The sequence below is a fragment of the Mastigoproctus giganteus genome, chromosome 4, assembly GCF_048544385.1.
Source record: "Mastigoproctus giganteus isolate SK-2022 chromosome 4, ASM4854438v1, whole genome shotgun sequence".
NCBI lineage: Eukaryota > Metazoa > Arthropoda > Arachnida > Uropygi > Thelyphonidae > Mastigoproctus > Mastigoproctus giganteus.
The window spans coordinates 172,574,589-172,586,712 of record NC_143578.1 but is presented as its reverse complement, the minus strand read 5'-3'; the positions used below and the strand labels follow the sequence as shown (position 1 = coordinate 172,586,712).

Genomic DNA, 12,124 nt, shown 5'->3' with positions numbered 1-12,124 from the left:
GCAAGCTGGCTTTAGGACAGGATTCTCAACAATGGATCACCTTCACGTAATATCACAGCTAATGGAGAAAGCAAATGAATATAAAACACCATTATGCCTGGCATTTGTGGATTATGAAAAGGCATTTGACTCCATACAGCATAAGGCAATGTTTCGGGCACTGGAAAGACAAGGCATAGATACCCCACATATTATGATTTTGAAGAAAATATATGAGAGTGCTACCTCCTTTATTAGACTAGACAAAGACAGTAGGAAATTTAAAATCGAGAAAGGAGTTCGACAAGGAGACACAATTTCTCCGAAGCTGTTTACTGCTGCCCTTGAAGAAGCTTTCAGAAGATTAGACTGGTTGCAGAAAGGAGTCAATGTGAACGGAGAATAACTAAACCATTTACGATTTGCAGATGACATTGTGGTCATAAGCCACGATCCCAAAGAATTAGAGGAAAATCTTAATCAGTTATGCAGAGTTAGTAAGGATTTTGGACTAAAGATGAATATGGCTAAAACAAAAGTAATGATGAACAAGTATGCCACAGAAAGGAAAATTATGATTGAAGGAGCAGTAATTGAAAAGGTGGAGTCATATATTTATCTGGGACAAGTTATTAGCTGTAATAATGATAAATGGCTGGAAGTCAAGAGAAGAATAAATTTTGGATGGATTGCATTCAGGAAATATAGTTACATACTGAAGAGCAATATCCCAGTTTGTCTGAAACGTAAAATAATGAACCAATGTATACTCCCCACCATGACTTATGGAAGTGAAACTTGGGTACTCACCAAAAGAAAGGAAGAGAAGCTGAGAACTACGCAGCAATGAACGGAATGAATTATATTGGGAATCAGACTGTTAGATAAGAAGAGAAACACATGGATTAGGCAGCAAACTCAAGTAAAGGACATACTTATCAAAACTAAAGAACTAAAATGGTCTTGGGCAGGACACATAGCTCGTAGACATGATGACAGATGGACTAAGAAAATAACAGAATGGTACCCAAGAGGAGCTAGAAGAAAACCTGGAAGACAAAGGCGGCGATGGATAGATGAATTTCATGAGTTTGTGGGAAGTAAATGGATGGCCATTGCACAAAACAGAAGGAACTGGAAAGTTGCTGGAGAGGCCTTCATCCTGCAATGGATTGAAAATGAATGATGATACTTGGATTTTAGGAAAGCTTTTAATACTGTTGCACATGGAAGACTACTGTACAAGTTGGAGCAGTATGGCATTAAGAGTAAGTTTCTGCTATGGATAAAGGGATGGTTGAGTGGGAGAAGACAGAGAGTGGCAATCAGCGTACACTGCTCTTTACTGACTAATATTGTTAGTTTTGGTGTCCCCCCCAGTGTGCTGTGTTGGGCCCATTGTAGTTTTCTGTAGTTGTCGATGACGAAGGTATATCAGGCTTAATGTCCAAGTTTGCGGACGATACGAAGATTGGTAGGGTTGTGAATGACAATATGGATGGTATACTATTGCGACAGTATCTGGAAAAGTTGAGTAGATGGGCTGAGATGTGGCAACTGAAGTTTAACATTGACAAATGTAATGTGCTGCATATGGGAAGCAGTAAACCCAGAGTAACCTATCAACTGTGTGGTACTGAACTGACAGTGGTAGAGAATGAAAAGGACCTTGGGGGGTAATTGTGCAGTCAGATATGAAGGTATCTGAGCAGAGCAGACGGTCTGCAAGAGTAGCGCATGGTGTCTTGTCAATGATATACAGGAATTTTTTTAGCAGGGATAAGGAGGTGATTATTCCTTTGTATAAGGCAATGGTCAGGCCACACCTTGAGTACTGCATACAGTTCTGGAGGCCTCATTTTAGGAAAGATGTAGAGCTGCTGGAATGAGTACAGTGAAGGGCAATGAGATTAGTGATTGGAACAAAGGGTTGCTGTTATCAAGAAAGGCTTAAGTTCTTCAAATTGCAGAGTTTGGAGCCTTGGCACCTGCAAGGTGATCTGATTGAGGCGTATAAGGTCCTGAATGGTTTGAGCAAGCTCAGTGCTAATGGGATTCTTCCTTTTGCTTCCACACCTGAGGGGACATAAATTCAATTTGAGCAAAGACAGTAGTAAGGTTAGATATGTGGAAATTTTGCCTTTAGCCAGCGGGTGATTGGTTGATGGAACAAACTTCCATGTTCCGTTGTAGTTGACAGCTGACATAAATTCAAGGCTACAATTTTGTTTGATCTAGACATACTTTTGAAGTGAATGGATAGGTGAAATGGGAAGGGTTTTTTTATATAAATTTGATTTCTTGCATCATTTGCTTCTACCAATGCTAGTGCTAATGCTATATTTGTAAAATGTTTTGTTTTGATCCATATTTTTTTTTGCCCCCCTTGATTGTGCCTGGCAACTTCTTAAAATATTCCAAAAGGCACTCACTCTGCCAAAATGATTTGGTCTGTACCCTTCATTAGGTTATTAAGTATGTAGTGTTTTAACATTACATGCATATATGTGAGCTTTGGTTTCCATCACTTGCCTGACAAGTGATGGAAACCATTACTTGTTTGGAGTAGTCTGTGTTCATTTGCCATCTATCACTGGAGGAATTCCTTTTTAGTTGAGTTGTAGTTAGCTGATCTCAGGTGGAGGAAGTAGGATTTTTCTAGATTTTTTCAGTGTGTACAGCACTCCAATCAGCCCATGAAAATGTACACTTGTACAGACATAACACACAACAGTGCATGTCATTGATTGTGCCTAAAACAATAATACCTATAGTAATAACTCCAGTTGAAGAAATATCTGACTCTTCCATAATCCTCCTTCCTGTAATTAAACTTCCTGTAATTAAGACTTCAGTTATAGCTCGGACACAGCATGATTTTGTTAAGGGAAAGTCTTGCCTGACCAATTTGATTTTTATATATTAAATATATAATAACTTTGATATTATATATTTGGATCTTAGAAAGGCTTTTGATACTGTTGCACATGGAAGACTGCTGCACAAATTGGAACAGTGTGGCACTGGAGGCAAATTGCTGCTATGGATAAAGGGATGGTTGAGTGGGAGAAGACAGAGAGTGGTAATAAATGGCCACTGTTCATCGTGGACTAATGTTATTATTGGAGTCTTTCAGGGTTCAGTGTTGGGTCCATTATTATTTTCTGTATTTATAAATGATATAGATGATGGTATATCAAGCTTAATATCCAAGTTTGCAGACGATACAAAAGTGGCAGGGTTGTTAAGGACACTACTGATGCTATGCTGCTGCAACAGGATCTGGAAAGGTTGAGCAGATGGGCTGAGAGGTGGCAAATGAAGTTTAACATTGACAAATGTAATGTACTAGAGCATTCTGCGTGCGAGGTTAGCCTGTGCAGACGTAGCTCCTTGAAGCTCTTGGAACAGAGAAGTTTTTCCTGATTTATTTTCTGATTTATTAGCTTAAATTGTCATATTAACTTATTTTCTAGAGTAGCTTTATATTCCTAGTTACGATACTTAGTTTAAAGTTTAACTTAGACAGAGATTTTGTAGGTATTACTTAGTATCGGTAACGGTATCAAATCCACGTGTTACAAATTGAACGAGAGATCTTTTTTTTAACCAAATTTAGTCGATTTATTAACCAGTTGTTATATCAAATTATCTTCTATAAGTAGATTATAGACCTAGTCAGGATCCTTAGTTTATTCTAAATTGAGATAGTGAGATTTGGAAGCTAATCAATACTTACGAGTCTGTAGAAGTACCGTTCGAGAATTCCCGCCATTTTTACACGATAGCATAAGCTTAGTGTAGTATAGTGCATAATATAATATTGTCAATTAATCAGTAAATCTATTAATCTTGATAAACTTTATTGTCAATTAAATTGAATTTTTAACTCTATATATATATATATAAAACGACTTAATCGTAACAAATAATTAATACATAACTATAGTGGTACACATGATACAGAAGTTGTATAAAGGGAACTCGTAGAAAACACTAGATACCGAAAAAAAAAAAAATAACATAACTGTTTTGGAATATAACTTAAGGATTTAATTTTTGTTTTGAAATTTTATTGAATTAAATCGGAATCATGACTCTGACCAGAGCAGCAAAGCAAAAGGCTCAAGCTAATGGGAGTGCTGTGGTTCAGGGGAGAACTAAGGGGGGCAGTTGCCCTCTGTATCACAGTCTTTTAAAATGCACTGTTTGCTTGATGTTTGCGGAGCAGTCGGGTACGGGACATCATACTGCCAAGGGGGATGTCTTTCTGTGTGCACGATGTAAGGAGTGCAAGGAAATCAGGCGACAACTCAGCGTTGTTATGGGCCTTTATGAGAGCTTGAAGGACAGGGTGGATGCCCTCGAAGGAAATAAATTGAGGGGCCCATCAAGCTCTCAGCTGCCCACATCAACGCCAGAGCTTGCACTTTGTCATCAGGCAACACAGAGGCAACCCCTAGGCAGAATGCGCTGGTCCCACAGGAACTAGTAGTTGTTGGTGACTCTATTGTCAGGGAAACGGGGAACATGCTTTGTAAAAAGGATAGGTGGAATAGGACCAGGGTATGTCTGCCAGGGGCAAAGGTTGATGACGTTGTAGAGCGGATATCATCTTTTACGGGCACAAAAGTTGATATAGTTGTACACGTTGGCACTAATGATATTAAGAGTAGGAGACCGGTGGAATTACTTAGCAAGTACAGGTCACCGTTGAAAAAAGCCGTGAATTAGGGTTGAATTTGAAAGTGTCTGCAATTCTGCCCAGACAAGATAGGAGGGAGTATATGATGAGAGCCTTGTCGATCAATTCGGCCCTGGAGGGATTGTGCAAGGCTCAAGGGGTAGAATTTTTTTCAGCCTGGACTGTACTTGTTAACAGGAGAGATTGCTTCTACAGGGATGGGATACACTTAAATAGAAAGGGTGCAAGAATTTTTGCTGATGCTGTCGAGGCAGTGTTAGGTGGGTCGGAAAACTGCTAGTTGGGGGGGGGATACAAGGACTAATAGATTAACAGTAGCCAGTGGCAGAGGTGGAAGTGATTCTTGCACTGCTTCTATTGGAATGAGCCGAAGCCTGGAAAATAAGATGCAGGATATTTCAGAGACTGCTGGGAATCATTGGGGTACAACTAAACCCATTGGGTGTGTTAGGGTAGCTAAGAAAAAGAACAGGTGCATGTATACCTGCGTGTACACCAATGCTAGCAGTTTAGTAAATAAATTTGATGAATTTGAGGTATTGCTCAAAACATCAAAGGCAAATATTGTTGGGATTTCAGAGACGTGGTGTCACACAGATATAAATAATGTGGAACTGGAATTTGGGGAATACAATGTGTATAGAAAGGATAGACAGGACAGGAGGGGAGGAGGGGTTATGCTATTAGTTAAGAAACACATAAAGTCCAAGAAAGTGAAGCCAGTCAACATCGATGGACAGGGCAGTGTCGAGTCAGTTTGGTGTGACATAAGCATAGGGAAATCAAAATTGAGAGTAGGAGTGTGCTATAGGCCTAATGACTCTGATGAGTATAATAATATATTGTACAGGGAAATAGAGTGGGCCAGTAAATCAGAGAGTCTTATAATGGGGGATTTTAATTTCCCAGATATTGACTGGAATTTGTAGATTGGTCACTCGCACACTAGCAAGGCTTTTGTGGATTTATTGGATGATTGTTTTCTACATCAGCATGTTTGTAAGGCAACAAGAGGGAGCAATACTCTTGATCTGATTATCAGTAGTGATTCTTCATGCATTAAGAATCTGCAGATAAATGAACCACTAGGTGGCAGTGATCACAGTGTGTTGAAGTGGGATTTACTCAAGGAGATAACTACCATCAGAGGTAAAGGGAAGGGTTTTTGTTTTCGTAAAGGCGACTATGATGGTCTGAGACAGTATTTAAATTCTATACAGTGGGACCAACTGATGATGTTACCAACAGCAAACTCAAAATGGGAAGCATTCAAGGAACTAATCTTGGAGGCTACCAGGCTTTACATACCAACTAAGAAATATTATTCAAGGTTTAGGCCTAAATGGTTGTCAGATGAACTAATGAGACATGTGGCAGAGAAGAAAAATGCATGGGATACATACAAATTAATGGGTGACATGGAAGCCTATGATAGATATAAGTTGGTCTGTAACCAAGTCACAAAGGAGATTAGGCAGGCAAAGGCAGACTACGAAAAATTCTTGGCAAAGGATGCAAAGAAAAACAGAAAAGAGTTCTTTACATATTTAAACTCAAGAAGGAAAGGGATGAATCAGATTGGTCCACTGGATATTGATGGTTCAACAGTTGAGGATCCTGCTCAGGTGGCTAACAATCTAAACGAGTATTTTGCATCTACATTCACGCATGAGGAGTTATTCAGGAAGGAGAATGATGTAGGTAAAGTAAACATTGGCAGTGAGCTGGATGATTTTGTAATAACTGAGAGGAAAGTGGAGGAGAGATTGTTGAGGATAAACATAAAAAAGGCACCTGGGGTGGATGGGATCTATCCAGTTATATTAAAGGAGGCAGCAAAGGAAGTAAGCAAACCCCTAGCCATAATTATGAGAGCTTCTTTGGACTCAGGGGAGGTACCCATAGACTGGAGATGTGCAAATGTAACCCCAATTCACAAAGGAGAATCAAAGGCTGACACAAGTAATTATAGACCTGTTAGTTTAACTTCTGTTCCAGGAAAATTAATGGAGGCACCGGTTAAAGAAGCACTGCAGGATCATCTAGAGAAGAATTCAGTTATAGCTCAGACGCAGCATGGTTTTGTTAAGGGCAGGTCTTGCCTGACCAATTTGATTGGATACTATGATGTAGTCACAAAAGAACTGGATGCAGGGAATAACTTTGATATTATATATTTGGATCTTAGAAAGGCTTTTGATACTGTTGCACATGGAAGACTGCTGCACAAATTGGAGCAGTGTGGCATTGGAGGCAAATTGCTGCTATGGATAAGGGGATGGTTGAGTGGCAGAAGACAGAGAGTGGTAATCAATGGACACTGCTCAACGTGGACTAATGTTATTAGTGGAGTTCCTCAGGGTTCAGTGTTGGGTCCATTGTTGTTTTTGGTGTTTATGAATGATATTGATGATTGTATATCAAGTTTAATGTCCAAGTTTGCAGATGATACAAAGGTTGGCAGGGTTGTTAAGGACACTACTGATGCTATGCTGCTGCAACAGGATCTGGAAACGTTGATCAGATGGGCTGAGAGGTGGCAAATGAAGTTTAACATTGACAAATGTAAAGTACTACATATGGGAAACAGTAACCGCAGAGCAACGTATCAACTCTGCAGTACTACACTGACAGTGGTGGAGAATGAAAAGGACCTGGGGGTAATTGTGCAGGCATATATGAAGTTCTCTGAGCAGTGCAGACGAGCTGCAAGAGTAGCTCATGGTGTCTTGTCAATGATATACAGGAATTTTTCTAGCAGGGATAAGGAGGTGATTATTCCTTGTATAAGGCAATGGTTAGGCCACATCTTGAGTACTGTATACAGGTCTGGAGGCCTCATTTCAAGAAGGATGTAGAGCTGCTGGAACGGGTACAGAGAAGGGCAACAAGATTAGTGAATGGAACAAAGGGTTGCTCTTACGAAGAAAGGCTTAAGTTTTGCAAATTACAGAGTCTGGAGACTAGGCACCGGCGAGGTGATCTGATAGAGGTGTATAAGGCTTTGAATGGTTTGAGCATGCTCAATGCCAATGGGATTCTTCATCTTGCTCAGAATAATCACCTCAGAGGGCATAAACTCAAATTGAGGAAGGACGGATGTCGGATAGATGTGCGGAAATTTGCCTTTGGCCAGCGGGTGGTTGGTTGGTGGAACCGACTTCCATCACTTGTTGTTGAAGTTGATAGCCTAAACAAATTTAAGGCTCAACTGGACAGGTATTTTGAACGAACGGAGGGGTGAAATGGGAGTGGTGTGTGTTTTTTTTTTTTTTTGGCTGATGCTGAATAAGCTTGCTTTCTTGCATCATATGCCTCTACTAATGCTAATGCTAATACTACATATGGGGAAACAATAACCGCAGAGGAACATATCAACTCTGTGGTACTACACTGACAGTGGTAGAGAATGAAAAGGACCTGGGGATAATTGTGCAGGCAGATATGAAGTTCTCTGAGCAGTGCAGATGGGCTGCAAGAGTAGCTCATGGTGTCTTGTCAATGATATACAGGAATTTTTCTAGCAGGGATAAGGAGGTGATTATCCCCTTATATAAGGCAATGGTCAGGCCACACCTTGAGTACTGTATACAGGTCTGAAAGCCTCATTTCAAGAAGGATATAGAGCTGCTGGATTAGTGAAGCAACAAGATTAGTGAATGGAACAAAGGGTTTCTCTTACGAAAGGCTTAAAGTTTTAAAATTACAGTGTCCGGAGACTAGGCACCGGCGAGGTGATCTGATAGAGGTGTATAAAGCCTTGAATGGTTTGAGCATGCTCAATGCCGATGGGATTCTTCCTCTTGCTCAGAATAATCACCTGAGAGGGCATAAATTCAAATTCAGGAAAGACAGATGTAGGATAGATGTGAGCAAATTTGCCTATAGCCAGCCGGTAGTTGGTTGGTGGAACAGACTTCCATCCCTTGTTGTGGAAGTTGATAGCGTAAATTTAAGGCTCAACTGGGCAGGTATTTCGAATGAACAGAGGGGTGAAATGGAAGTGGTTTTTTTTTTTTTTTTTGGCTGATGCTGCATAAGCTTGCTTTCTTGCATCATGCTAATGCTAACTCTGATCTTTCTGTTTGATCACCAAAATTTTCTGGGATACTATACCCCTTTTTGTGACATGATGATCACTCCCTGTTGTCAGTTCCTGAACTGTCATATTTTTGATGTTAGATGTATCCTTGGTGAGAATTAGGTTAGTGATATTTAACTTCCAATGTGCTTCCTCTAATTTGTTGAAATAAATGACAGTTATCTGATTTATTCAAGAACCTTCTCCTACTATGTGTGTATTCACAATTTCAGACAGACTGTGAATGCAGAGGTGGCTTTTAAAATAGTGGGTCATGTAAGCTAAGAGTTGCAATCCATATTGGACATCATTGGTGAATATGTTTCAAGGTACAGCAAGCTTCAACAATTATGGCATTACATTCTGGTAGAAATCTACAAACAACAAACTAACAAATGCCAAAATTAAGAACACGTGGAGAAAGAGAGGGATTAGATTTGCAGTTTTCTCTCTGATTGCCCATTATGTGTGGTGATAGATTTTTCTGTCTTCTAATTAATTAATTATTTAATTAATTAGAAGATGTCTTGCAACTAATCTCAGTGTACATTAGATTCTGTTCTTTCACATTCTCATTTTCTTCATGTACATTAGTGACTTTACATTGACTGGAAACCCTGTCTACAGTTTTGTTGATAATAGTACATTAATTCCATTCTCTCATTTGGAAAAATTCTGTTCTACACAAACGTCCACAATTTCTTCATTATCAACTATGTGATCTCCAGAAAGCTAACACATTTTCTGCATAGCATACCAGCAGGGCCCAGTAGAAACACATTTTGAAATCTTGAAAAAAAAAAAAAAAAAATCTTGAATGCATCTTATAATAAAATGTAAAAGTATACTGTAATTATAATATCAAGCTAAATAAAGCAATTTAGACTACTGAATTCTAGGCCTTACTGTATTAATCTGAAGAAAATGGTTAGCTTTTATGAATGAATGAAACAGAAATGACTTTCATTAAAAATTTGGTAATATTCTTTTAGTTTCTGTTTTGTGGCTTGTAAGCAGAAAGATTTATTTTTTTTATTCAAATAAAGAATTTGAATTGCACTTAATTTTATTCTATTGAAGCGTTAGTTGCACAAATTTTTTAAATTATGATATTAGTTCATATGAAACCTGTCTGTAAATGTTTCAAAGATAATTTATTATGACATTGTAAAAAAAAAACATTTTTTTTTTTAAATTTTACTTTTCATTCCTCTTCATGTAGCTCTTCATTGGTACAGCTCACCATTTAAAACTGTGACATTTAGTTCAAAATTTAAGGTAAGATGTTTATAAAATTTAATAATTAGGACTTTTCTTAATCCATACAGAATTGAAATATCAAGTGCAAACTATCATTTTCAGAAATATATATTTTATTGTAAATGCCCATATGTTATAAAATAGATTGCTGTTGTTTAATTTTATAATTTTCATATTGGTGTTATCAATGGATAATAAATTCTTTATAAATTGATAGTACCCACTTGAAGAAAATGTTGATTGTGATTAACAGCACAAATATTTTGAATTATGAGGAAGGAATTAGTCAGGAGAAAATAAAAACTAAACAATGAGGTCAGAAATAATTAAAATGATTAAATTACCAACTATCTAGAAACAGAACTGAAGTTATTGGATTTCTGATTTACTAACACTGTGTGTTCCTGAGAAAATTAGGAATAGTATTTACAACAACCGTGGAGTTACATCTTGATATCAATAGTGAACAACAGTAATGTAACTCCACGGTTCTGTGAGTGCTGTAAATATCTGATTGCTATCAAACTTATTTATCAAGTAACTTTAAATTAAAATACAACTGTAAATGATTATTTTTCATGTACTAATGGTGAAACTCCCAAGATAGGTAAGCATAAACAATGTAGCTTATTAATATAAGTAATATTCTCTCAGACTGTTCAGAAAGAAATTAAATCTATTATCACTATGAAGTGGAGTTTTGTTTCATTCCTCTAATTGCCTACCTGCATATAAACCATGCACTTTGCTTACAATTGAGTATTACCCAGCTAAGGGGTGGATGTAAAAGAAAAGGACTTGTGGGGTACAGTCTGATATGAAACACTTGAGCAGTGTGGACAGGCCACTAGAACAGCTCATGAAGTTCTTTTAATGATATATATACAGGAGTTTTTCAAGGCTTAATTTTAGGAAACTTGTAGATATGTTATAATGAATGTAGAGAAAATCAATAAGCCTAGGTGAAGGTGCAGGTGCTCATACTAGAAAAGACTTGAATTTTGTAAATTGCAGCATATGGAAACTAGCATCTGCAAGGAGATCTGACTGAAATGTTTCAGGCTTTGAATGGGTTTATTAAACTAAATGCTGATGGTATCCATGTTCTTTCTTAGACATCACATATAAGACATGAGTGAGGTTTATAAATTCAAATTGGAAAACAATGGTTGCAGAATAGTTGTGTGGAAATTTGACTTCAGCCAGAGAGTAGTTGATTGTTGGAAAAAAAGTTCCACCTTAAATGGATATTACAAATAAATTTAATTGGACAAATTAACTGGCCAGAAAACAAAACAAAAAAAAAAAAAAAAAAAAAAAACTGTCCAGAGCAAAAGTTGTAGTTTATAATGGAAATTGATTCACAGATTCCAGAAATAGCAACTTAATGAATGACCAGTTTCAAATATCCTAAAATAAAATATATAAAATAAAAATATAAATAAAATAAAAAATAAAAATAAAAATATAATCAAATATGTAATGTATTGCAGGGGTGAGCAGCCTGTGGCTTGTGAGCTGCATGCGGCTCTTTGAGCATGTAACTGTTGTTCTTTAACTTTTAGCCCACATGTAGCAAAGTTTGAAATGGAGTTAGAAGACCTAAAAATCAAGATCATCTGGAGTGCAAGACTAAAATATTTTAGCCTTAAAACTGAAATTGAGAATTTGGAGAGGCAAAAGGTTGCCCTCGCAATTCTACATAAATGGATGCCGATAGATGAGTTGAAAAAGCAAGACCAAATTGTGTTCGATGCATGGTGTAGCTTACTGGACACATATATAAATTTGAAAATATTTGCATTTGAGCTTCTCTCAGTTTTTGATTCGACGAATTTCTGCGGGGAAATATTTTTGAACATGAACTATATTAGAAATAAATCAAGAAATCATCTGAACAATGCAAGTCTCTCAGCATGCTTAAAGGTGAAAATTGTGGCATACTTCCCTGATGCTGAGAGACTTACTCAAGAAGTTCAGCAGCAAAAGTCACGTTAGAAATATTTTTAATAAATAATATTTCAAAATATATATATTTTTTAATAAAACGCCTTCCTACTCTATTCCATTTCTTAAAAAATTCTCTGATGTTACTCTTG

The 12,124-nt window shown here is 37.4% G+C and overlaps 1 protein-coding gene across 6 annotated transcripts in view; it reads left to right on the top strand.

Annotated features, from left to right (window-relative positions):
- Window positions 1-12,124, top strand: part of LOC150087204 (phytanoyl-CoA dioxygenase domain-containing protein 1-like) — a 207,190-nt gene that overhangs the window by 63,111 nt on the left and 131,955 nt on the right. For all 6 annotated transcript variants that reach the window (XM_090371876.1, XM_090371879.1, XM_090371880.1 and 3 more), the window contains one exon: window positions 9,988-10,043. In XM_090371876.1, coding sequence (XP_090228002.1) covers window positions 9,988-10,043 — 56 coding nt within the window. The remainder of the gene's footprint in view (window positions 1-9,987; window positions 10,044-12,124) is intronic.